Source organism: Nannospalax galili, unplaced genomic scaffold (assembly GCF_000622305.1).
Source record: "Nannospalax galili isolate Female #2095 unplaced genomic scaffold, S.galili_v1.0 scaffold186, whole genome shotgun sequence".
Taxonomy (NCBI): Eukaryota; Metazoa; Chordata; class Mammalia; order Rodentia; family Spalacidae; genus Nannospalax; species Nannospalax galili.
Genome location: NW_008358774.1, coordinates 4,544,576 through 4,569,740, shown reverse-complemented (window position 1 = coordinate 4,569,740; position 25,165 = coordinate 4,544,576). Strand labels below are relative to the sequence as shown.

The following is a 25,165-nucleotide window of genomic DNA, read 5'->3' as shown; positions in this document are numbered from 1 at the left end:
TTTCATCATCCTGTAGATGTCTGAGTCAAAGGAAAGTGTTTTCTCATCTGGCTCATCCCCATTCCACCCACAAGGGGCCAACTTTCTCTTCATAGGCACCGGAAGTCATGTAGAAACAAGTTCACAGAGCACATTTTCTGATGCCTCAGGCCTCTGTCAGTCATATGTGTAAAAATGAGGTATGGTATGTGTGGGAAACAGAGAAGAAGAATAGGAAGAAAAGAAAGACAGGGAGGGAGTATTTATGTGCTTGGGAGTAGGTAAAGAAGTGAGCCAGATGTATTTCGTATTTAGCACCAAAAGGACCCCAGTTATTTGCACCTATTTCTTTTCCATGGAAATGAAAGAATATGTCAATTTTTTATGCTAGGCATCGGGCTTCATTAAGATATTATATTTGTTCTTTCATTGACTTCACATTTCTTTCCTTTTACTATTTTATTGTTTTTATTTTGTGCGTATGAGTGTATTACCTGCATGTTTTAAGTGCACCCACATGCACTTGTCATGCAATGCCCACAGAGGTCAGAAGAGGGTGAGAGGGTGTCAGGTGTCAGATTCCCCTGGAACTGGCATTATGGATAGTTGTTAGCTGCTGGGAAAGCAGTGGGTGCTGGGAATGGAACCTGGATCTTCTGAAACAGTAGTCAGTGCTCTTCATCTCTGAGCCATCTCTCCAGTCCCAACTTCACATACGTGTGTGTGTGTGTGTGTGTGTGTGTGAGAGAGAGAGAGAGAGAGAGAGAGAGACAGAGAGAGAGACAGAGAGAAAGAGATACAGAGGGGGGTATATGCACACATATTGGCTAGAAGAAGACATCAATTGTCCATCTCTATCACTCTCCCTCTTATTCCTTTGAGACATGGTCTCTCACTGGAGAGTCAGGCTAGTGGGCGGCAAGCCCCAGTGATCCTTTTTCTTCCACTTTCTCCCTAACCCCGACCCCATGCTGGGATTGCTGGGATTGCAGATGCTCACATGACCATGCCTGACTTTTTTTTTTTTTTTTTTGCATGAATGTTGGGAATTTGAACTCAGGTCCTCATGCTTGCACAGCAAGTTACTCTTACATACTACACTGAGCCATTGCCTTAGAACCCAGACTTCACATTTCTTAAACAACCCTCCAGGTAGTTTCCAGTGCCTACTCTGCCCTTCTGACTTATCTCTCTTTGGGAAGGCGATAGTGAACAATTTGTTTTGGTCACTCACCAACTTCAAATTCTTCAAAGCAGGCTGATTGACTTCCCATGCTTAGACCCTGAGTACTACACTCAACTATGTGATAAGACAGGAGAGAAAGCTGAAGCCTGGTGTTGGCTGCTAATAGCCCAGTATAGGCTACTGAATGACAATACAGGGGGAAAAGCTAGGGCAGAGGAGAGGGTGGAGGAGAGGATATGGTTACCAAGTGTGACAGCCTCAACATTTGTCAAGTCCAGTTATAGGGAAGCATGGCCCGTGGCTGGGGCATGGAAAGGACACAGCATTGCTAGACCACAGGGTAGAGAATAATGAGAGGTCAGAGTGAGAAGGTTAAGGACATCATATGTTACAAAACCTCTTTCCTGTGGTTTGAACATGAATGACCCCACAGGCTCTTATATTTGAACACTTAGATCCTAGCTCATGGCACTCACTTGGAAGGTTGTGGAAACTTTAGGGGCTTTGCTTGAAGGATGGGTCACTGGGACAAGCCTTGGATAGCCTGGAGCCACTTCCTGTCTACTCTCTGCTTCCTAACTGGATGAAATGTATGCACTTGCTGCCACAGTGGACTGCATTCTCTAGCATTGTACACCAAAACAAAACCTTCCTCCTTAAGTTGCTTCTTGTTAGGCATTTGAGCACAACAATAAAAGTAACTAATACACTCACTCCTTTTACAAATAGCAACAAAAGTTTCCTTAGAGAGCTCCAAATCTGAGCCAGAGGTCTCTGATGATGACAAGGAGAAAAAAATAAGCAGTGGGGGTAGAGGCTTCTCTCAGGTGTCTGTCCTGGATTGTGGGGTGGATGCCTTCACTCTTCCGGAATATGTGAAAGGCAGGAAGAACAACAGGGACCACAGGTAATAAGTAATAAAACTTTAATGGCAAGTGTACCCAATTGCTTGATGACTTCAGTATAAATTTATTAACACATTAAATCACTTAGAATATGGGTACATAATCCTTCCATGACAAAATACAGCCTTGAATCAAAAGGAACTGTCTCTGTATAAAGACAGAAAAGTTCCCTGAGAAATGGCATTGTGCTATCTTTGAGATAACCTTGTACAGTTTGTACCAATCTGGAAAATTATTTTAAAAATAAAAGCTGGGAAAGGACAGGATCTTCTTGTTCAACTGTAATTTGAAGAATGAAATCATCTTAGACCGGTGGGAGTATGAAATTTGTTCAAAGTCACAAAGCTGATTACTGAGTTAGAACCAGAACCCAGGGCTCCTGTCCCCAGTTCAGTTATCTCAGGAGACTAGATTTAACTCACTAGAGAGAAAAGGTCAGGTCATGACCTAAAGGAGGTTGCACCCATCCCACAATTGTACTAATTCAAAGAAACATTACAGTCAGAAAGAAAAATATATCCTAACTTGGATTTCAAAGAAGTTTTTCAAATGTCAGGAAACTCAGGGTTAGTTATGAATTTGGAGCTTATAGGACCATATTAACAGTTAGTGTTTGCTGAATGTTGATACCACCATAAATGAAGATTGAAAACATTAAGTAGCATTTCTTGGTCAGTTGTCATTTTGTTTTGCACCAAGATACTCAAAGGCTTCATGAATAACTGACTCATGTATTAAAACAACTTTAATTCCAGTTGAAGTAAAGACAGAAAATAATATTATACACAAATCTCAGCCATTGTTTAAAGATGATCTCTTCTTGTACAGCACAGAAGTTGCAAAGAAAAGGAATTATTTTTGGTTTATCATTCATGGGCTGAAATTTGATTTCTGCTTGTGATCATGAAATAATGGAATTCTTTTTAGTCAAATAGCATGTTGATAAAACAATTTAAATAGAAAATACTGAAAATATCTACAAAATATAATCAAATATACTTTGGAAAATCATATATTATACAAAATGTAAGTTAAAGCTGAATAGTATGTAGCTATGGCTATAAAAGGACATGAAAGGAAGAACCAAAGTGGGTCTCACCATCCTTCAGCCCAGAACATTACTGTAACCATTCATGAATGCTATGCTAATGGAGCAGCCTTGACAAAAACATGAGTAATATCAATAGCTGAGCCACAGTGGCAAAGGGAGCCCAGAATCTTAAAACTAGATGCTTGAATTCTTGGAGTAGGCTGTAAAGCCCATTGAGAATACTATAGAAATCATTCTGTATCAGAGTTGATTCTTCTGATGTGATGCAAAAAGTAGAAATATGAGAATGTTTTCTAACATTAAAGATTGGTATTCCTATGATTAATGGAGAAGGGCGAGTTGGGGGCACTTTAATGAGTCACAGCAATGTTGTATAGACTGGTTTTTGTGAGGTCAGCTGATTTAACAGAATCCTGTGGATGTTCCTAGGAAAAAGCCTTAGCATTTCTATTCTTATTTAATAGGTTACAGTGCTGGCTATAGAACTGCCCATTTAGGAAGGTTCTCTCACAAAGTCTAATCCATATGCTACAACTCTTTGTAAAGTGATCCACCTCCCTTTGTACAAGAGACCGAGGCTTATAAAAATCTGCTAGACAAAATAATCCTAAACTCTCAGGCTATTAAACTTGTTCTGTGCAGTGCATGTGGTTAAAGTAGTTCCTAGTCCCAAATGATTCAGTCAATCACATAGTCAACCTTGTCTGATAATGGTTACCACACCCTGGCTATTATATATACACGTACTTTTGGTGACATGCATTTCGTTCATTCAAAGGAAGAAATGGAATAAAAGGTAGACGCTGATGATTTAAAAAAGAAAAATGCCAGAAGCGTGGCATTTCAGAAGATTTTATGGATTTTCCTATCTAATCTCATCATAATTTTATTTTATCAACTGAACTGTTTTCATTCTTAGTATTTTTACCCCAGTAGTTGCTTTGTATCAAGTGAAAATAAATCTAACACAAATAAAAACATGGACAATGAATAGTCAAAACAGGATTGAAATAGTAGTTAAGAGACCTAGTTCCAACAAATCCCTTGGTCAGAAAATACAAACATGTACAAATAAATATTCTTAACTGTTACTTCTATGAACAGTAAGCCAATAAACTGGCAATTCTTTAGGCCTATCATCTTTTTATAGCTTTAAGAGGGACAGGCTTACCTAGAAATATAAAAGCTATTTAATGTCTAGATAATTATAGACTCTAATTATAGATAGCATCAGCAATTAGTTATACTTAAATTTTCCCTCAACTGTTACCCTACTGATCTAATATTTTTCTACATTGTTCAGTGAAGGAGATTAAATTATAAAAAACTATCTAAAAAGTAAATCTATCTATCAAGGAGGAGGTTTATAGTTTGTTTGTTTTTTTTTTCCTTCAATTTCACTTTAACATTAAACATGTATTTTCTAGCTGGGTGTGGTACTGCACAACTGTAACCTCAGAACTTGGGTGGTGGGGGCAGGAGGATCTCAATTCAAGAGTAGCTTGGGTTGGCTACAGACAGAGTTGAAGGACAGTCTCATACTAGGGGCTGCAGGAAATCCTGTCATCTGAAATCTTCACTGAGTTTTATGTGCCTGAATTACACAAACCTAAGAGGAGACTAGAAAAAATTGCAGGGACACAGTGGCCCACCCACTGAGCTCCAGTAAGGCCTTCACAGATGAGGCACAGTTATTCACTATCAGATAAGTATGACAGCTCAGTTCCTCTGGAGGAACTGACCAGTGTTTGCTTTTAAGCTATTCTTTTGATTTATTTTTATTATTTTTATTTATTTATGTGTGTGTGTCTGTGTGTGTGTGTGTGTGTGTGTGTGTTTTAGTGAATGCCACATGTGCGTGCGTGTTGAAAAAGGCCAGAGGTGGGGATGTATCCTCTAGAGCTGCCCTTACAGGCAGTTGTAGGCAGTGCTGGGAACCGAATATGGGTCCTCTGAAAGGGCAGAGGGCAGAGCGCGTTCTTAACTGCTGAGCTCCTCTCTAGCCTCTTACTATTTTTCAACCAAAAATTCCAGAAATTGGTTTTAACATTAAGGGAAAATTTCGACTCTGAGTGCCTCCATGCCACACAACATCACTCAGTGATGAACCCCATCCCACAATTCCCTCTGTCAGTAGGCTTTCAATAGCTCATTTGTAAAATGATGCTTAACGTGGTCATTACCTCCAGGGAGTCGCCTTCACAGTCTCCTTCCTCTGTGCTCCTCCCCTTCTCTTCAGTGATGGTGTTCACCATTTCAAAAAACCTACGACGAAAGTGGGCGTTCATAACACATATAATATTAATACACATATGTCACCTCCAAAAACCCATCATAATTTGAAAATACCATAAATGGAAAATGTATTTGGACAGCAAACCCCGCCTAACGTCCTCCCTCGGCCTTGCCTGCCTTTAGTGTGCTCAGAACATTTGCCAATAGTCATGGAACACAGCCCTGTATAACAAAGCGTTGACTATCTCACCTAGCTAGTGAATTCAGTTACATGGACCTAAAACCCTCTGACAGGCCCAGCGCAGTGCAGCGTCTGGGTTGCTCACCCGGCCTGTGCAGCCAACAGGAACTGGGGTTCACTGCTCAGTATCGCGAGAGTATGGGGCCCCGCGTGGTCTAGCCCAAGCTGGTCTCCTGTAATTTGGATCAAGCTCACAGCCTCTCAAGTTGAAACATTTTGAGTCCAATCATTGTAAGTAAATACATCCCAAATAGACTTCAGAGCAAAACCTGGAAGTCTTTAGGCAATAAAGTTTCAGGATCAGTGTAAACAATTTTTTTTCTCAAAAAGAAAACAGGTTGGTAGGATTTTCTAGAAATTCATGACTTCAAATAATAGCAATTGTAACATGGGATTAGAACATTGATACTAAACAGGGTCATAGAAATATTAAAATTGTGGACTTGGCTTTCAGACCGAGATTATTAGTATTTATGTGACTTTAGGCAAACCACTCCACCTCTCAGAGCCCTTAGAGGGATAGCAGGGGGATATACAGGTACCTGTTTCACAGGCTGTTGGATAGATCATTTGGAGTAATACTTGTAAAGTGCACACACAGCACAGTGCACTCTTAAATATTAGTGTTGCTTTCATGCTGCTATCATTATTTTAAAGCAACATTTTGGATATTGCAGAATATCTTGTATCTCTAAATTTGATCTCAATCACTAAATCTTCTGCGTAAGCACTTCAATATTATAAATGCAGATCCCATAAATGTGGTCTGAAATCTGATGTGAACTAGGGAAGACTGGCTTATCCATACATTGGTGACAGAGCCGCCTCTCTTTTGATGACAATTTTAAGAGCCCTTGTGAAGTTTTATTTCTGAAGACCATTTCAGAGCAAAGCAGCATAACTGAAAAATAAACTTGTCCTTTGCCCCTGAGTCAAGTCCATTCAGAGAGAAGATGAATGATTCACACACATAGAGGAAGGGAAGTACTACAAAAAGGACTCTTGATCTAATGGGCAGGGCATGCTATGCAAGGCTAACCTCATGGGCAGAGTGGGCTATGGTGTGACAAGCTTACCTGGCACAACTCTGAAACCCTATTTGTGTATGTCATTTCTATTCATTCCTCCATTTATTTATCCATCAACCCATTCGTCTACTCTTCTATCCATCTATTCATCCATTCACCTATCCATCCATTCAACAAATACTCATTGAGTATCTATCTACTAGGGTCAAGAACTGTTCTGCTGATTGGGAAGCTGGCAGTGAACAAAGTTTATTTTGGACTTTGTAGCCTATTTTCAGAGTTCACTTGTGGTGCTTACTTCCTTATTTACCCATTCCCACTACACATTCTCAGAAGTCAATGACATGAAAACAAAAATTTCCCAAGATTGATTGGAATATGAGTAGACAGACTCTAAGATTAAATATCATAATGAGTTAGAGACAAAATTAACAATCAAGAGGAGAAAGTAAAATAATTTTAAGGTGGCTTTAAAGGTAAGCTTTAAGACCTGAGGCAAAGAGACACATCAGCACTAATGCAAAATTTTTCCATATGACCATCTCAAGGCAGAATATACAGGGTGGCAGTCCAGTACATATTTTAGGAGCATAGATTCTGGATTTAAGTGTGCCTGGTTCAGGTCCCCAATTTTATCCTTATTAGTTATATGACTTTTAAGATAGTTAACTCTAAAAATTCTATTTCTTTTTCTCCTTTCAGTGAGGATACTAATCCTACTTATGTAATAGGATTTTATTGAAGATTAAAATTGATACAATGTCTGGGGTGAACACCGAGGTAAAAACAAACGACTGTCTACTGATTAGCATGTCAGTCATTAACAGTGCAGTCAAATGGGGATTATTTGAATAAGAACAATCCTCAATAAATTTTAAATCCAGACTGGCTTTCACCTATACTTTGGCTTCTAAATGATCATTTACTTCTTCTAATTTTAAGTCCAAACTGGCTTTCACCCACACTCTAGTTTCTAAATGGTCATTCACTGCTTGTCTTCCTCATTGTCAGTCACTATGTTCTAATGGAATGTGAAATGTTTAATTAGCTGGGAGAAACATATACAAACATACAATGCAGTACATAGATTTTTGGATTATCTCTTTTATTGGTGTAAATCAGATCTCAGGCTATGTCCCCACCAGAAAACCCAATTGTAATTAGCCCGGAGTGGGGCCCAGGTACTTATTTAATGCTCACCAGGTGATTCCAGTAGGCACTAGAGGTAAGAGTTACTGTTGCAGACAGCAGTGAGATTATCCAAAAAATTTGAGAATGGAAAATTTGGTGATTATATATAAGTAAGCATTTTAAAAATGAGGCATGGTGCCGGGCCTGGTGGCACATCCCTTTAATCCCAGCACTTGGGAGGCAGAGGCAGGCAGATCTCTGTGAGTTCAAGGCCAGCCTGGTTTACATAGTTCCAGCCCAGTTGGGGCTACGGGGAGACCCTCTCTCAAAAAGACTGAAAACAAACAAACAAAAGAGGACTGGTATTTAACAACTAGTAAGTCTTAGCTGATATTTTATTTGTGGAAAAAATAATTATGACTAAGAAAAAATTGATTTATTAAACAGAACCCCCAAATTCTCAGACTCCATACTATACCACATAATTATAGGCAGATCTTTGTGAGTTTGATGCCAGCCTGGTCTACATAGTGAGTTCCAGGACAGCTGGGGCTATAAGGAGACCCTGTCTCAAAAAGACAAAAAAGAAAAAAACAAAAAAAACAATATCCTAACTAAAATACTTGTATAACTGCCTAGCTACTAATCCTTTACGTACGCTACATGTTTTATATTAATTGAAAATAAAAATCCAGTTCAAACAGCTCTTTTCACACTTAATGACAAATACGTACTTTCTACAGTGAAGTTCTGTACAGAAATAGATTTGGAAATCATCAGAATTGTGAAGCACATAGAGAAAACAGCATCGTTCTTCAAATTTAGAAATGCTGAAACAAAAAAAAAGTCACATTATTCAGAGAAATATCAATACTTCCACAGATCTGTAATGAAAAATACTTTTTATATCCAACCCTGATGTGGCAACACTATTGTTTATAACAAAAAAGATAAACACTTTAAAGCCTAATATTCTCCATTTCATAATACTAAAATTACGTATTATTCCTACTCATCTCTTTGAAATAGGGCTGCTCTGGGGTTTTGTAAACATATAAGCCATACGCCCCTTGGATTTGGCACAGAAGGGAGTTCTGTGCTGGGAGGAAAAACACACATACCAGTCCTAGGTGATTCTGGGCCTATGGCAAGTATTTCTAGAACAGGAAGATAATTTGTGGGATCCATAGAAGCATTGCACTGACTGTTGAGATTTTAAAGGAATGAAGCAATTTGGACCAGTACTTGGTTTAGACCGAGCTACTGTTTTACTTTAGAGCAACAATTTTGAGTTGGTAAGTTAGACCATGCTGGTTTATACCAGCAGTTGGCTAATGTTTTCTGTAATGGATCCGATGGTAATATTTTAGGTTTTTTAGGCCCAACACTCCTTTCTGCTGTTAGAGTGTTGGTGCAGCCTTAGATACAAATGAGAATGTGGCTGGCTGCTCCAGCAAAATTTTATAAAACAAGCAAAGGGCTACATTTGGTCATGAACACAATTTGGCAACCTCTATTTTATTGCCTTATTACCTGTTACTTCTTTATTTTGAAATAATATTTTATTATTTTATTTTATGTGTATGTGCGTATCACCTGCATGTATGCAAGTGCACCCATGCTGTGCCATGCCCACAGAGGTCAGAAGATGGTGCTGGATCCCTTGGAACGGAGTTACGGACAGCTGTTAGCTGCCATGTGGGTGCTGGGAATCAAACCTGAGTCCTCTGCGAGAGCAGCCAGTGCTCTTAACTGCTGAGCCACCTCTCCAGTCCCTATTTTTTATTTTGCTTTTGAGACAGGGACTTCCTATATGCCTTAGGTAGGATGGCCTCAAACTCACTGTGTAGTCTAGGCTGACCCTTCTTGCCTTAAACACCTGATTACAGGCCTGTACCACCATGCCCAGATATTTTTTAACTTAAAAAAAAAATTCCCATCATCATTTAAGGCCCAGCGGGGAGACCTTACCCCACCTCTCTACCCCACTTCTATCCCTTCTTGCACATCTGTTCTCTGATTGTGCTCCCAGCATGCCACTGCTCATCTCACACTGTATTGCCATTGGTTGTTAGATGCTTATTTGCTCCCTCTTCCAGAGGAGTTCACTTCTTTGTCATTTTTATATCCTTAGCAGAATAGGACTCAACATCTGGCATATAGCTAGTGCTCAGTAAATGCCATTGACTTGAGCTGGCCAATTCAGAGGTGATGCAAGGAAACTGCTGACCTAGTTGGATGGTTCTCTGGTTTGTTTTCTTCATAGAGAAGGAAGCCAGAAAAATTTAGCTCTCTTCGAAGTCACAGATTAGAACTCAAGTTTTCCTAACATATAAATTAGCAATAGCCAGCCAGATGGAGGTATTCTGTATACATGTCATGAGTCACAAGAACTGTTACGTAGGGCTGCCAGGCCCAATTAATAAAAGCCAATTCACTGCAAAATGGATCTGATAAGGTGAAGTGCACATTTACTGTACTAAATGGATTTTTGAAAAAATGCAGCAATAGGGGCTGGAGAGATGGCTCAGTGGTTAAGAACACTGGTTGTTTTTGCAGAAGACCCAGGTTCGAATCCCAGCACCCACATGGCAGCTGACAACGGTCTGTAACTCCAGTCCCAGGGGATCCAACAGCCTCTTCTGACCTCCGCAGGCATTGTACGACACAAGTGCACTTACCTACATGCAGGCAATACACGCATACACATAAAAATAAATAAATTAATTAAATTAAATTAAAAATGCAGCAATAATGAGTGCCTTGATAATGAGTGGTTTTCAGAATTAAATATTAAGAGAGTAAAGCTGTATTTGAGGAGGTATTGATTTGAAAGACATGAGTCAGCCCCATAATCTTGCTTGTTTCTATTCAGATCATTCGTGAGGTAACAGGTAGTTCTACCAGGCAAACTAAAATTATCAGTGAGTCATTGCTCTACCAGTTCATGCTTGAACAAAACCAATTACTATTATTACAAAAGCAACAGGATATTGCATAACTGGCCTGCAGAAATCTGTTGTCTCCTATTTCTATTATGTGGGGGATAAACAGTAGTAAACACAATTTGGTTTAGAATGTAAAAGATTTGATGTAGTGTGAGCTTCCAGAGAACAAAGTTTTAAATTCTTAACCAGTGACACTTGATTCTACAAGATACTCTCAGTTCTAATTCTCAACAAACAGCATTTTTCTGAGTCACTGGCATTATGACAGCAATGCCAGAATTGAACTGAACTTTGTTATTGTGACCTCAACAATACAATTGCATTCACAGTGACCAGAGGGAAAAAATTTAATAAATTCCCTATTCGTATGGCATCATTTATACTAGGTGTAAGGTGTAACTTGGTAGATGGCATGCAGGCTTTAGATCCACAGATTTAAGAGTGTCCCGGTAACCTAAAGGACAGAAAATCTACAGAAGAACACAAAATTTAGCCAGCAAGAGAGAACCTCTTCATGGCTCCCTTACAGCCACATCTTGATTCTGATCCACAGTTCACATTTACTCCAGGGTGAGCATGTTTTCAGCAGGTGATAAGCATGGAGTTGGTTCAGGTGGCAGGGAACATCATGGTACCGAAATTTTCACAACAGAGATAGGGAAACTGAAGACTGTGTATTTACAACAATAAAAAGGAGATTCTTGAGATGTTTAAAAAATTTGAATTAGGATATAAAGTCTTATCCGTGCTATGAACATTGCAGAAGAATGTCTTCTAAGTAAACAAAATGCTCTAAAAAACACTTACCTCACTCCCCTGACAGAGGAAGCACTAAAATTCCACTCATGTATACCTTTCTGAAACACAGAAGAACAGCAACAACAAAGAATATTAAGCCATCCAAATGGAAAGTCACATCACAGTTTGGTTTTATTACAGCCATTTTTCCTAATGTTTAATTCTTCATGAAGAAATTATCTGATAGAAACTGAAATTCGTTCTTAAGTCACAAGGGTGATGTTTACTTAATAATTACTATACTTCGATAAAATAGCTTCCAAAAGGTCTGGAAAAATTATTATCATTAAATTCCAAACCTTAAAAAGTATAATTATAATTATTGTGCTTTAATTTTTTAGGTTGAATAAAAACTACAGATCAAAGTAATTCAATTATTATAGTCAAGAACTATTTATTTTCTTTTTGTATAACTGCCAATTGTTTTCCATATGTGTGTGTGTGTGTGTGTGTGTGTGTGTGTGTGTAAGTGCACATGTATATCTGGGTACGTAAGCACACATGTGAATGCATGTGAAGGCCAGAGGACAAACTCAAACTTGGGTATCATTCCTCAGGTACCATCCAACTGAAGATTTCTCCATTGGCTAGGAGCCTGTCGATTAGGCTAGGCTGGGTGGCCAGTGAGCCCCAGGGATCTGCCTGTCTCCACTCCCCAGCTCAAACCATCAGGCCTGGCTTTTTAAATGTGGGTTTTGAGGGTGGAACTCAGATCCTACACCTGCTTAGCAAGCACGTTATTGACTGAGCACTAATTTGAATAAAATCTCTGAAGAGTTTTAAAGATAATTATTTCTGAATTATCTTTTTTTTTTTCAATTTGAGAGAAGGATCTTACTCTGTAGCCCAGGCTGGTCTCCAATTACACTCTTGCCTCAGATTTCTGAGTGCTGGGATTTCAAAAGTGCATTACCACAGTCAGCTCTCCAGTAACTGCATAAAAATTTAAACTAAGTTGGCAGGTCTGTTTCTTCAGAAACTAGTAGCACAAGTGTACATGTATATGTGCACATATATACAGTGTGTCTATCACAAGTACAAAGTGCTGTTACCTACTATTATAAAAAACTCAGTATGTTCACAATATTTGAGCAATTCAATTGGTATATGATAGATATGAGTGATTCCCAAATCTAGATGAAAAAAGTAATTGTTATCAAATTCAGATGTATATAAATTGAATAAATTCTAAGATGAATTATATTCCCTTCAAAAATGTCTAACAAGGACATAAAATTAATAGTATATTATGTAAATCAACCAAGAAAACAAACTCTTTCCCACTGACAAGAAGTGAAGGCCTTGGCTGGGCTAGTGAAATGGATTCTGAGACTTACAGTTCTAAGGTGCCCAGAACTCTCCCCTTTACCAAAGTAACTCAAAACTCACAATTTATATCTACAGCTCCTAGACCTTTCGTGAGGCAATGCTTCCTTAAGCATCTAGATCTCTCAAGCTTGGTGTAAATTACTAAAAAACTGAGGTCAGTGCACCTTAGTGGGGTCACTGTGATTCTATCTGAATTAGCACATAACAGATTCCATCTATCATGAAATTCAGGGAGAGAGGATATTGTAAACAAAAGAAGAGGAGGAGGAGGAGGGGGGGAGGGGGAGGGGAGGAGGAGGAAGGAGAACCACCATTACCACAAAGGGCTGGAGAGACAGCTGAGTCATTAAAGCACTTGCCTGGCAAACAAAGACCTGAGTTCAAACCCCAGAACTCATGTAAAAATGCTGGCTCACATGTAATTCCACCAATGGGGAGGCAGACAGGAGGATTCCTGTGTCACATTGGCCATTTAGTCTAGCCTAATTGGAGAGCTCCAGGCCAATGAGAGGTCCTCTTCTAAAGGAAGTGGATGGCATTCCTGAGGATGACCTCCAGCCTAGACACACGCACACAAGCCTGCATACACATGTGCACCTGTGTGCACATACACACACACACAGACACACAGACACACAGACACACACACACACATACACACTTTAAAAAAGGTCTCATGCAATGGAAACAAATACAGAGGAAGGCAAATTAAAATAGCATCCCATACCCTCTGATCATAATTGGATAAGTTGTTTTTAACTTCTGTTGATCTCAGGTGAATGTCTAAATATCTACACAACTCAGAAGCTTTGCTGGTGATCTATTTACTATTCACACATATGCAGCCTGATCCCTAAAGCCTGCTGCTGAGCTGATTCCCAAGGTCACACTCAGGAACAGAGGTGGGGACAAGAGCAGAGCTGGTTGAATAGTGGACAAGGCAGCCACTGAGCACATGAGGTGTGAGGCAATGCCCAGTGCAGCAGTTTAAAACCAGCACAGCACAGCAACCAGCAAACACCATCAAGAGGCAGGACATGAATCAACCTTTCAACAGTCCTGCTCTGGGAGAATCCAAGGAGAGACTACCCAGGATGATTGGATTGACTCTATAGGAAAGAAGTAGAGCACTTCCTGAATACCAGGATCCCCTCAAAGGCTGCCAGGGGCCAGGGCACCTTCCACTGCAGTGCTGGTAAGCTCAGAGTCCAAGATGCACAGGACTACAAAGCCTGAGGTCTTAGGTTCCACCCACAAGGCTAGTGGAACTCACCACATGGAGGCACTGGTGAGCTGCAAAGCCAACTATTGAATTAATCTGTCTGAGAATCAGGGTTTAAAAAGGCAGAACAGAACCCTAGCAGAACTCAAACCACATTTACCTATTTGAATCAGCACAAACGCCATTTTATAGGAACTGGTCAGCCTCAGATCCTATGCCCAGGGCAAGAATAAGAACCAGGAGTTAACAATGAGTTAGGGTGACAATAATAATTATACTCTAGCAAGCCCTATTGCTACCCTGAGTAAGAACCATTTCGTCTCAGCTGCTCCTATTTAGCTTAAAAAAATTGCTGTTGTTGTTCAGGTTCAGGGGTTGTGAAAACTGGGTAGTCTAAAACTGGCCATTGTAAGTTCATTTCCTTTGTTGGTGATTGGTTCAGTCATATACAGCTTTTGTTATGAAAGAGTGGGCTGGACTCTCCCTTCTGGGAGGCTGTGTGAGGCAATGCCCAGTGCAGCTGTTTAAAACCATGACAGGACAGCCAGTGGTATACAGAGAACTCAGACACAAAATCCATCTCAGAAGGAAGCCACTTCAGAATTTCTCTTGATATGAAATACCATTCCCTTACTTTTTCAGCTGTTTTAGTTGGGAGTTATAACTGGAAGTGTGCTTAATGGAAATGGATATCAACCTGCAGTTTTCTGTGTCCCCTCTAAAAGGCACTGGCTAGAGCTGGTGATAGAGGGTAAGCAGCCTCTGGTGCCACAGGGCCCCTGCCAGCAGCACCTGGAATTAAGAAACCCCCATATAGCCCAAGGGTGCTTAAATGTCAACTAAAAGAGGGATTCCAAATAACAACCACAGAAAACGTCCTGCATGTAGCTTCTGTCATCCTTGATCTAGGTTTTTCTTCCACTAATTCATGCAGACTTCCTCAACTACTGACTGAAGAGCAAAATCTACAGAAGAGGCAAAAGGCTGATTTCAATTCATTTTGCCCCATGAATGTAAAGTAGTTCTTCAAGAGCCTCTGGGAATTGGTACATAATGTGCTTAAAGTTTTGAAAAATTGCAGTATAAAGCATATACTGAATAACAGAACAGTTTATTCCACATTTTAGATAGATAATGCTGAAAGGAAGTAAAGAAATATGTCAAATGAAAAGTAACCTCCATTCCGGAAAAATTAGGTATTCTATATCAAAACAACCCATTTCTTGTGTAACATGAAATCTATTAAATTGGTTGGTTACCTGTTATTTAATTACAGATTTACAGTTATTTTGATTATAAAGTTTTTATGTTTTTATTGCTTGTCTTCCAATTTGACCACTTCTATTGTTAAAAAAGCAAGGAAAAATGACAGTGATAATGAGGACACTATGGTGTAACCTGGTCGTTCCTCCAAAAAGCTGGAGTTGATCTAGGGTGAGTGTGGATGACATGGAGCACACTGGGAAAAAGAAGTGGAGCCGCTGCCATATTGAGCACAGGCAAACGGAGCAAGTAAGACTGCAGGCGGGAGGCCGATGGTGCGTGCATTTCAAACATGGAAAAGGAACAGCCTATAAGAATCCATGTCTTTGTAAGTCACCCCCTCTCAAATGTCATCTAAACTATGCAGAATCAAAATAGAATGTCTTATGTCGGTTTGTCAGCTCTGGGGCCTCAGAGGACTTGGGCATGGGTCTCCCATGAAGGGGGAGGGGAAAATTTAGTGAAACACGGGTAGAACTAGGGTCTGCAAAGAAATCAACTTCACATCAAAAAGAAAATTGATCTGAAAAACTTAAACTTTTAAACAAGGAGAAATTTAGTACCAAAGTTACAGGGAATGGGAAGAATACAGCACATTTCTGGCTCATCTAGACAGTGGAGGCTGAAGCCAGATAACGCACAGCCTAAACCTGCAACCCTTTTTCACCTAGGGATTTTTGTCCTGATATATGAATTTCTTAGCCTACTATAAAAGTTGTCTCTATAGTTGTCACAGAAATAAGAAAATCAATACCAGGCTCAGAGCCTCCCGGAAAGAGCAAACAATAACAACTAGCTGCAAAGAATACTGTTTCCAAAAATCTCTGGCTTGATTTTTGCACTTTTTTCTGTCTTCCAAATTCTGGCTCCGCACTCATTTTCAGGACCTTGTTAATCGCTAATTCCTTCAGCCCTGTCCTGTTTCCAAGTGTCCCTGGATAACCTTGCTTTTTCCGGTTTGCCTATGAAAATCTCATCCAGTCTCACTCTCTCTCCATGACATGAGAATATATCTACATATACTTTAAAGTGCTGTAAATAAAACATTACACTCTAAAGAAATATTAACAGTACACATATCTAGTTATGGTGATGAGTCTTGATTTTGTCTCTGGACAGTTCTGTGTGCACACAGATCATCAGCTCCACCTACACAAGCCCTAAATGAAATTCCTTGTGATTTTTCTTTCTTTTTTTTTCTTTCTTTCTTCTTTTTGAGACAGGGTCTACCTGTAACCTCAGCTGGCCTGGAACTCACTATGTAGACAGGGCTGGCCTCAAACTCGCAAAGGTCTGCCTGCCTCTGCCTCTGCTGAGATTAAAGGCGTGTGCCACCACCCGGTGAAATTCTTTATGGTTTTTCTATAGTTCAAAGTTTTCCTTCTGAACTCCCAACCAGAATTATCTGAGCAGTTGGAATTTAAGTCACCATACCTTTAGTTTCTCTTCCTAATGAATGATTGAGTCATACCTTTTTTTTTTTCATTCCAAATGATGTCACTTGGCAGTCACAATCCCATACCCTAGTCTAAAGTCTCTACCTGCCTTATATCTAGCTAATTCTTTTAACAGTCTTTTCTGTGAACCTTCAGGGTCCAAGACTCCTGAACTCTCATGTCAAGGTGAGATAAGTCTTACAGCTATAGTAGCCACATTATTAAGCATTTGATCCCTGCCATTTCACCCTATGCTAGAGGATTCATGGTGCTTATCTCACCTAATCTCCACAATAATCCCCTGAGACACTTTTATTGCCTTTTCTCCATATATAGAGGTGACAGCCGGAAGAATTAAGTGGACTGCCCAGGTCACAGAGCAAGCAAGCGGTAACATAAGTCTTCATGCCTCTGCAGCTTCCCGCTAACCCTGTGTTCCTCTGCTTCTCTCTGTTGCCTTCTTGCCAGCTCTCAGATCCTAAGAAGCTTCACTGATGCCATTTCCTACCAGCACCTGTCTAAATTCTCCTTCCTCATTCAGGGAGCAAGTTGTGATTTTGCATCATCCTATCTGCAAATATATTTTCCACTGCCACCACCACTACCTTCCTCCTAATAAGCCAAAAAGCCTCCATACAACCCCTGAACATCGTGCCCACTTTTGCTATAGTGTCTTTGTTGGAATCGACCTATACTTTCAACCTGAGGTATCTCTCCTTGTCCCTTTTCTCTTCTAGTCCTACAAACAGTCAAAGCCCAGGCTTCACTTCCCTTCTGAAGCCTCCCCTAAAGACACTATACCTCAGTTGTTGCTCCTCACTGAACAGCATATATCAGAAGTCCATATGGTCCTCCCCACAAACCAGCATGGTCCCAAGATCTACATCTCCAAATCTTTTTTTAAAAAAATATTTTATTTCTTATTTTTATTTTATGTGTATGAGTGTATTGCCTGAATGTAGGTAAGTGTACCCGTGTCGTGCAATGCCCATGGAGGACAGAAGAGGCTTTCGGATCCCCTGGAACTGGAGTCATGGATAGTTGTTAGCTGCCATGTGGGTGCTGGGATTCGAACCTGGGTCTTCTGCAAGAACAGTCAGTGTTCTTAGCCACTGAGTGAACTCTCCAGCCCCTACATCTCCAAATCTTAAAGATGAAGCATTAGTGTCATCACTGGTCTCAACAGCGCTTTCCTCAGTGCAGCATGATGCTTCAGGAAAGGGCTAACATTAGAAGTGTTATTGGTGTGGCTTCTCCCTTTCCACTATCATGCCACAAAGTGAGGATAGTGGAGAACTACATCTTGGCTAAGTCTGTCATGAAGTTCCTTAATAACAGGAAGTGTCCTTTATGAGCACTGGGTGTTGTAGGTGACTTTTAAGTGCTTATCTATATAACTGGCACTCTGTAATGAAAAAGTAGAATTTCTGACTCTGGTCCTAGCAGCAAATACTGGCATGTGTAAGTTGGGTTTGTTGAGTGAAGAGCCTCAGTTATCACAACCTATTAATGGATAGACTATAAAATTCTGGTTCAGTCCTTAATTGTCTTGTGAAAGTGGTAGTGAGGACTGTGTTCTACAAACTAGTCACTCAGATGCAGCTACAAAGATCTGCTCTTCAAAAATGGATTATTCCCCACGCTCACAGGGTGATGTCATGCTACCAGCATTTAGCATGACTGCTAAAACACTACCTTACCAGATTTACAATGACCAACTTCATTCAAACATGTAACAACTGAAAATGTCAATACAGATTCTAGGTGCTGCTTAGTATCTGTCTAGTATTTTTAAATACAAGGTACTACCTTTTCTAGAAACTGTGGCACTAGGACAGGTGACTTGCTGCTTTGACACAGGTCACAGGGCCTGACCATGACTGACATCCTGGAAAGCCTCAGAGCACAGGCTGTTCTTCTTGCTACATTACCAACATGCTGTTGGATGGTCCTGTTGAACCTCTTAAGGTGATGGTTCATGCCTATGAACTCTATTTAGGTGTGCCCCACAGACCAGGGTCTTCAGTTTATACCAGCTCCTGTGACTTGAATGCTGCTGTTTCAGGGAACTCCACTTTGAAAAATATCATCCCTAGGAGCCTAGCTCAGTCATAAAATCAAAGACATAATGATTTTGCATCAGTTACTGCAACTGAGTTATTTGGCATGCCTGTGACTTGTTCTCAACCATGGCTGCACATCAGAATTATACAGAGATTTTTATAAAATATATATGTGGCCAAGACACACTCCAAGTATAGCAGAAGCTATTCTAATTCATAGATTTTTGCAGGCTTATAGGACAGGTGGTTTAGCTTGTACCCTGATGGAATACTACCAGCCTCCCTCAATGATACATCATATTGTTTAAAGAATGAAGAAGGGTTAAATTCTAGGGTATCAAAAATAGGGGCCAGTCCTAATATTTACAAAGCAGTGATTTTTTAATGTTTGTTGTTACTATTGTTAGAATACACAAGGCATTAATTATAATAGAAGGCTCTATAAAATGCACCCTACTTATATTATTACATTTAATTGTCACAACAAACTTAAAAAAAAAAGGGACAGGATTTCATTTAGTTCAGGTTGGCCTACAATTCACTATGTAGCTGGGGCTGGCCTTTAACTCAAGATCTTCCTATCTCTACCTCTCAAGTACAGGGTTTTCAGGAATAGGCCACCACATCCACTCACAACAACCTTTTGAAGTGGATGTTATTATTATTGTCTCTTCTACAGATGAGGACAGTGCAGCTTAGATAAACCAAGCTGCCAAAGGGTAGTGATAAAATCAAAGCAAACCCAGGTCTACTGACTTAAAAAAATATTGCAAACCCATACCCCAAAGAGACCTCCTGCTTTCATCCAGTTCCAGTCCCTGCTTTATTTTTCCTTTGTCACCACTTAATATATCTGTTTCATTCATTGGCTTATTGCCTCCCTGAGTAGAAGGTAAGGACCGTGAGGGGAGAAACTTCACTCATTTAATACACAGTGCTTTCCCGGCTGTCTAATAGGGTGCCTGGTGCAGAGTAAGTGCTGAGTAAACACCTGTTGTTTAATGAAAATTAAAGGAGTATTTTGGAAAATTTTATTTATTTATTTATTTATTTATTTATTTATTTATTTATTTATTTATTTTTGAGACAGGGTCTCTCTGTAGCCCCAGCTGGCCTTGAACTCACAGAGATCTTCCTGCCTCTGCTTCCTGAGTGCTGGGATTAAAGGTGTGTACCACCATGCTCAGCTGGAAAATAAGTTTTAAAAATACTGCAAATGAATTTTATCCTAAGATTTCTCTAATTTCTTTGGTTTATCCTGTTGCCTGGTCAGGCTCTGCATACTTTCTGTAAGAGTAGTTGCATGTATCAGAACTGATAAAATAACACCTGTAACCCCTCACTTGGGAGGCTGAGGCAGGAGGATTGAAATTTCAAGGCCAGCCTGGGCTATATCGTGAATCCCAGGTCAGCCTGACCTACATATAGAAACCATGTCTCGAACAAGCAATAACAATGAAATAAACCAGATATACAAAGCTTTAGGCACAGGCCTGCCATCGGCAGAAATGAAAATGTTTGAGATCCTTCTAGAACCAAGTGGAAGTACATGCTACCTTATTTTATCCAGACCACATTGAGTAAGTGTCTAAAATGAGGTCTAGCAGCTACTTGGATAAAGAAGCAGCTAGATATAATGATAACTGTAACTGTTCCCGTGTAAGACTGGAGGTGGCATTATTCTGACACTACCCTGACAGGTATCCTAGAATTAAGAGGTGCAACATTTACAAAGCATGTTTTAAGATTTGCTTCTTTGGGGCATATCAGTTTATAGCATTAATTTATAAAGCAAAGAAATATCCTAAATTTGAGAACTTGAAACAGTTATGCTGTCTATAATAAAAATCCAAATAATTCAAGTATATTATATTGAGTGAAATCCATAACCCAAAGTTAGCAAAGTTTATATTACACTGTGTATTTATGCCAAGATAAAGAGTCAAGCTACTTCTTTTTAATGAACACATTTACTGAAATAAGTGCTCAAAGGGTGTAAAGGCTTCTTTACTAATGCAGTTATCTTAATTACACAGTTTACCTTGTCATCAGGAAGCACATGCCAAATAGATATTGTCTTTTCCTCGACTTCATTGTTGATAGACAGGTACGAAGGCTGATAGATTTTGGTTGGTTCTAATATTAACACCTAGAAAAAATAAGGCAAAGAAACTCATATTAGTGACTCAAAACTGAAAGCACTTAAAACTGCTATAGTAATGCAACACCAACACCATGTGGGAGATGCTCTAGGTACATTGCTGTCACAATATATTTCAACTTCTAATGAATCTTCAGTATCCTCTGAGCATTTTATGATACTGTACAATAATCATAAGGTCCAACAACACATCACCTTTTATTGCTAATGAGCTTCAAAGTAAAATTTCAGGGTCCACATAATAAATAGTTCAGCTATTCCAAGAGAACTTACCAGATTCATTTTTAAAAGCTTCAATTAGTCTTGCCTACAACCACAGCACTCACAAGGCTGAGGCAGAGGATCACTGTATCACTGCAAGTTCAAGGCCAGTCTGCATTACATAGTGAGGCCCAGTCTCGCCTAGGTAATAAAGCCAGACACATACATATGCACACACCACTCTCCAAAGCTTAAATTTAATCATCATGCAATACATATGATATTTCTGTCAAAATAAATGTGTCAAAGAAAAGAAGAAACATGACAAAACACATCTGTGCACCAAAAAAGATTCCACATATAGAATGTCACATGCTTATTTCAGATTCTCCTCTGTAACACTTAATCACAAGGAGGTGATGGTGTTAGTCCTGTATGCACGAAAATGGATTTAGAAATGATTTTGGGTTTTGTTGAGGAAGTTTTATATATAAACCGAAGAATCGGATACAGCTTTGTGAAATAATAAAAATATCTTTGCTTTGCCTTCAAAATAAAACTGGCATCTTTAATAATGCCATGTTTATCGTTGTTGGAGAAATAAGAGAAATAGAATTTTCTTATATTTTGGAGATGTATGAAGGTCATGTAATATGTGAGGTGAGTTGAGAATCTACATAAAAGTTGCATGAAGAATTGTAACATTACTAATCTTTTATGCTAGGAGGGAATAACAATAAAATACAACATACACTCTAATTTTTCAGAATATTTTATTATTTTTATTTTATGTGTATGAGTGTATTACCTGCATGTATATAAGTGCATATGTGTTGTTCAGTGTCTATGGAATTTGGAAGTTCTTGGTAAAATTACATTTGTTGGAACTGCACAAATAAAGTATAAGAAAGCTCAACTAGCTGGGCATGATGACACGACCTATTCTGGAGGTTGAGGCAGGATGTCAAGTTGAGACCAGACTGGGCATCTAAGTGAGATTCTGTCTCAAAACATTAAAAAAAAAAGCCAAGTGGGCTGTGGCTGTGGGTCACTGGCAGAGTCCTGTGGCTGTAGGTCACTCATAGGACTGTGGCTGTGGGTCAGTGATAAAAGTGCTCTGGGTATGGGTCAGTGATATAGGTCACTGATAGAATGCTGTGGGTATAGGTTAGCGGTAGTGCTGTGGGTATGGGTCAGTGGCAGAGTGATGTGGGTGTAGATTGGTGGTTGTAAGTCAGTGGCAGGGTGCTGTGGGTGTAGGTCAGTGGTTGTAGGTCAGTGGTAGAGTGATATGAGTGTAGGTCAGTAGTTGTAGGTCAGTGATAGAGTGATGTGAGTATAGGTTAGTGGTTATAGGTCAGTGGTAGAGTGATGTGGGTGTAGGTCAGTGATTGTAGGTCAGTGATAGAGTGATGTGGGTGTAGGTTAGTGGTTGTAGGTCAGTGGTAGAGTGATGTGGGTGTAGATCAGTGGCTGTAGGTCAGTGGCAGAGTGCTGTGGGTGTGGGTCAGTGGGTGTAGATCTATGGTAGAGGTGTTGTAGTTGTAGTTCAGTGGTAGAGTATTGCAGGTGTGGGTCAGTGGTAGAGTTTGTCTACCCAGCATCTTCTAGACCTTGGGTAAATTAAGAATAGCTACGAAACTACTATTTTGCTCTCAGCGTAACAACAAGCCATGGGAAAGCAATTTTGAGTGCCCAGGTTAAGAATTCTCATGTAGGAGTAGAAGAAATAAGCACAAAACACTCTATTTTAGTGTCTCAAAAACAGACAGCCCCAAATAAACCACAAAGTTCCAAGAAGAAAAGGGATTGCTAGAAAAACAAACAGTGAGCCATAAATAAGTTTTCCAGATAATACGAGAGGCACCCTTGTGCCTCCACCCACAGAATACAATGTTAGAGTACTGATGTGTTTTCTTTCAAGCAGTTTTAAAAGAAATGAACCTTGCAAATACAGTTGAAGTCCCCAAGGTCCCATCCACAATCCTGTCATCCCCTCCCTAGATGATTTCCCAGAATAATGGGCAATTCTTATGCCCACTAGCAAACTCTAAAAATGTTCCTGCTGCTGTATCTTTGCCAACTGTAAAACTTACTTATTTGAGACCAGACAAAAAATTTTCTCATTTTAATTTGCATTTTCTCGCCTACCTAATTAGGCTAATTATCTTTCCATATGATCCCCCTCTTTAACTTTTCATGTTAGGCAAATTGACCATTTCACAGCATTGTATTAAATATTTTCTCCTTTTACCAATTTTTCTATTTTGCATGTTTATGGTGGCTATTTTTCTTCTATTTTTGCAGTGCTAGCACGGTGTTGGCAAGCACTCTGCCAATGAGCTATAGCCGCAGCCCCACCATTTCATTGTGTGTGCACAAGTTTATATGTGTATGGGGGGGTGTGTGTGTGTATGTGTGTGCACATGTGTGGGGTGAGTGTGCACATGTGTACATGTGTATGTGGAAGCCAGAGCACATCAGGTGTCGCTCCTCAGGAGATCCATCCACCTTGCTTTTTGAGACAGAGTTTCTCACTGGCCTGGAGCTCACCAAACAGGTTATGCTCGTGGCCAGTGAGCCCAAGGGACCTGCCTGTCCTTGACTCCCCAGCACTGGGAGTTCTGGGGTCCTCATTCTTACACAGCAAACTTTTTACGGACTGAGCTATATCCACAGCCCTCCTCCATTTTTAAATGAAATCAATTTGGAGAATATTTTCCTTGAAGGACTATAGATCTTAAGAAAGTCTCTAATCTGGACATGGTATCACATAACTATAATCTCAATACCCAAAAGGCCAAGGTAGGAGACTCCCAAGTTCAAAATCAGCCTGGGCTACATAGTGAGTTCAAGGACAATGTAGGCCACATAGTGAGATCTTGTCTGAAACAAACAAACAAACAACCCTAAAATAAGGGCTAGGAATGTCCCTTAGTGGTAGAGCATTCACCTAGCAGGCATAACGCCTTGGGTCTGATCTCTAGTATAGAAAACAGAGGAGAGGAGGGAAGGGAGGGGAAGGGAAAAAAGGAAAGGGGGAAAAGGAGAGAAAAAGGAAGACAGAAAAAAGAAAAAAAGACTCAACTCGGAATTTATAATCTCATAACTTCTCAGTATTTTCTGGGTTTTATTTCTTTAACATTTGTATTTATGTAACGCTATTTACATTACAATGGACTAAATCATATTGAACTTATTTAAATTAGTTCGAAATGGCAGCTATCAATGGTTTCCTTTCGTGGCTCATTTCCCAGCAGATCAAGTCAACTGTGGGCTCATTGAGTCAGCAGTCAGTTAAATACTGGAGTTGTGTGAGCTCTTCTCTCACTACCATATTTATTGCTACTTAGAACATCAGTGAAAGGCAGGCTGCACATTATCTAGGCGAGGCAACAAAGTAGAGTGTTTTAGTTTGAAAGGCTTTTCAATTAAGGGTCCTGCTGAGCTCAAGGCTTCATGGGGGTAGTCAGAGCAAAGTATGTTCATGCTAGCAATCAATTTAATTAAATGAGCAGAGGATCCTATCAAAAAGAACTAGAAATCAGGATTTATAAAAAGAATTGAGAATTGTCACTGCCCCAGAGAGTGGACAACAGAGATTAGAGAGCTCAAACAAGAAATTTGTCACTTTGACATGGGAAGAAATTTGTACAAATAGCCAGTTGCTAGTAATTTCTGAAATGGATGTCATTGCCACGTTGTCTTGTATGATATTTTGAGAGTGGTCAGGTAGGGATGCAGCAGCTGAAAAGTTAAATCATCTATTTTTAAAGGATGGTAGGGGGCACTAGGAAGATAACTCTATTGGTAAAGTGCTTGCCACACAAGCCTGAGGACCTGAGTTTGATCCCAACACCCATGTAAGAAGCCAGGCATGGTGATGTGTGCTTGTAATCCTAGTGTTGGGGAGACAGAGACCAACAGATCCCTAGAGCTTACTGGCCAGCCAATTTAGCCTAATCAGTGAGCCCCAAGTACAAGTGAA

The 25,165-nt window shown here is 39.8% G+C and overlaps 1 protein-coding gene across 4 annotated transcripts in view; it reads right to left on the bottom strand.

The window, feature by feature from the left end:
* The window catches only part of Map3k5 (mitogen-activated protein kinase kinase kinase 5), a 260,949-nt gene that overhangs the window by 68,466 nt on the left and 167,318 nt on the right, over positions 1-25,165 (bottom strand). For all 4 annotated transcript variants that reach the window (XM_008822054.3, XM_029558127.1, XM_029558128.1 and 1 more), the window contains 4 exons: positions 20,857-20,964; positions 11,512-11,561; positions 8,491-8,586; positions 5,305-5,386 (listed from right to left, as the gene is read on the bottom strand). In XM_008822054.3, the coding sequence (XP_008820276.1) occupies positions 5,305-5,386; positions 8,491-8,586; positions 11,512-11,561; positions 20,857-20,964 (336 nt within the window). The remainder of the gene's footprint in view (positions 1-5,304; positions 5,387-8,490; positions 8,587-11,511; positions 11,562-20,856; positions 20,965-25,165) is intronic.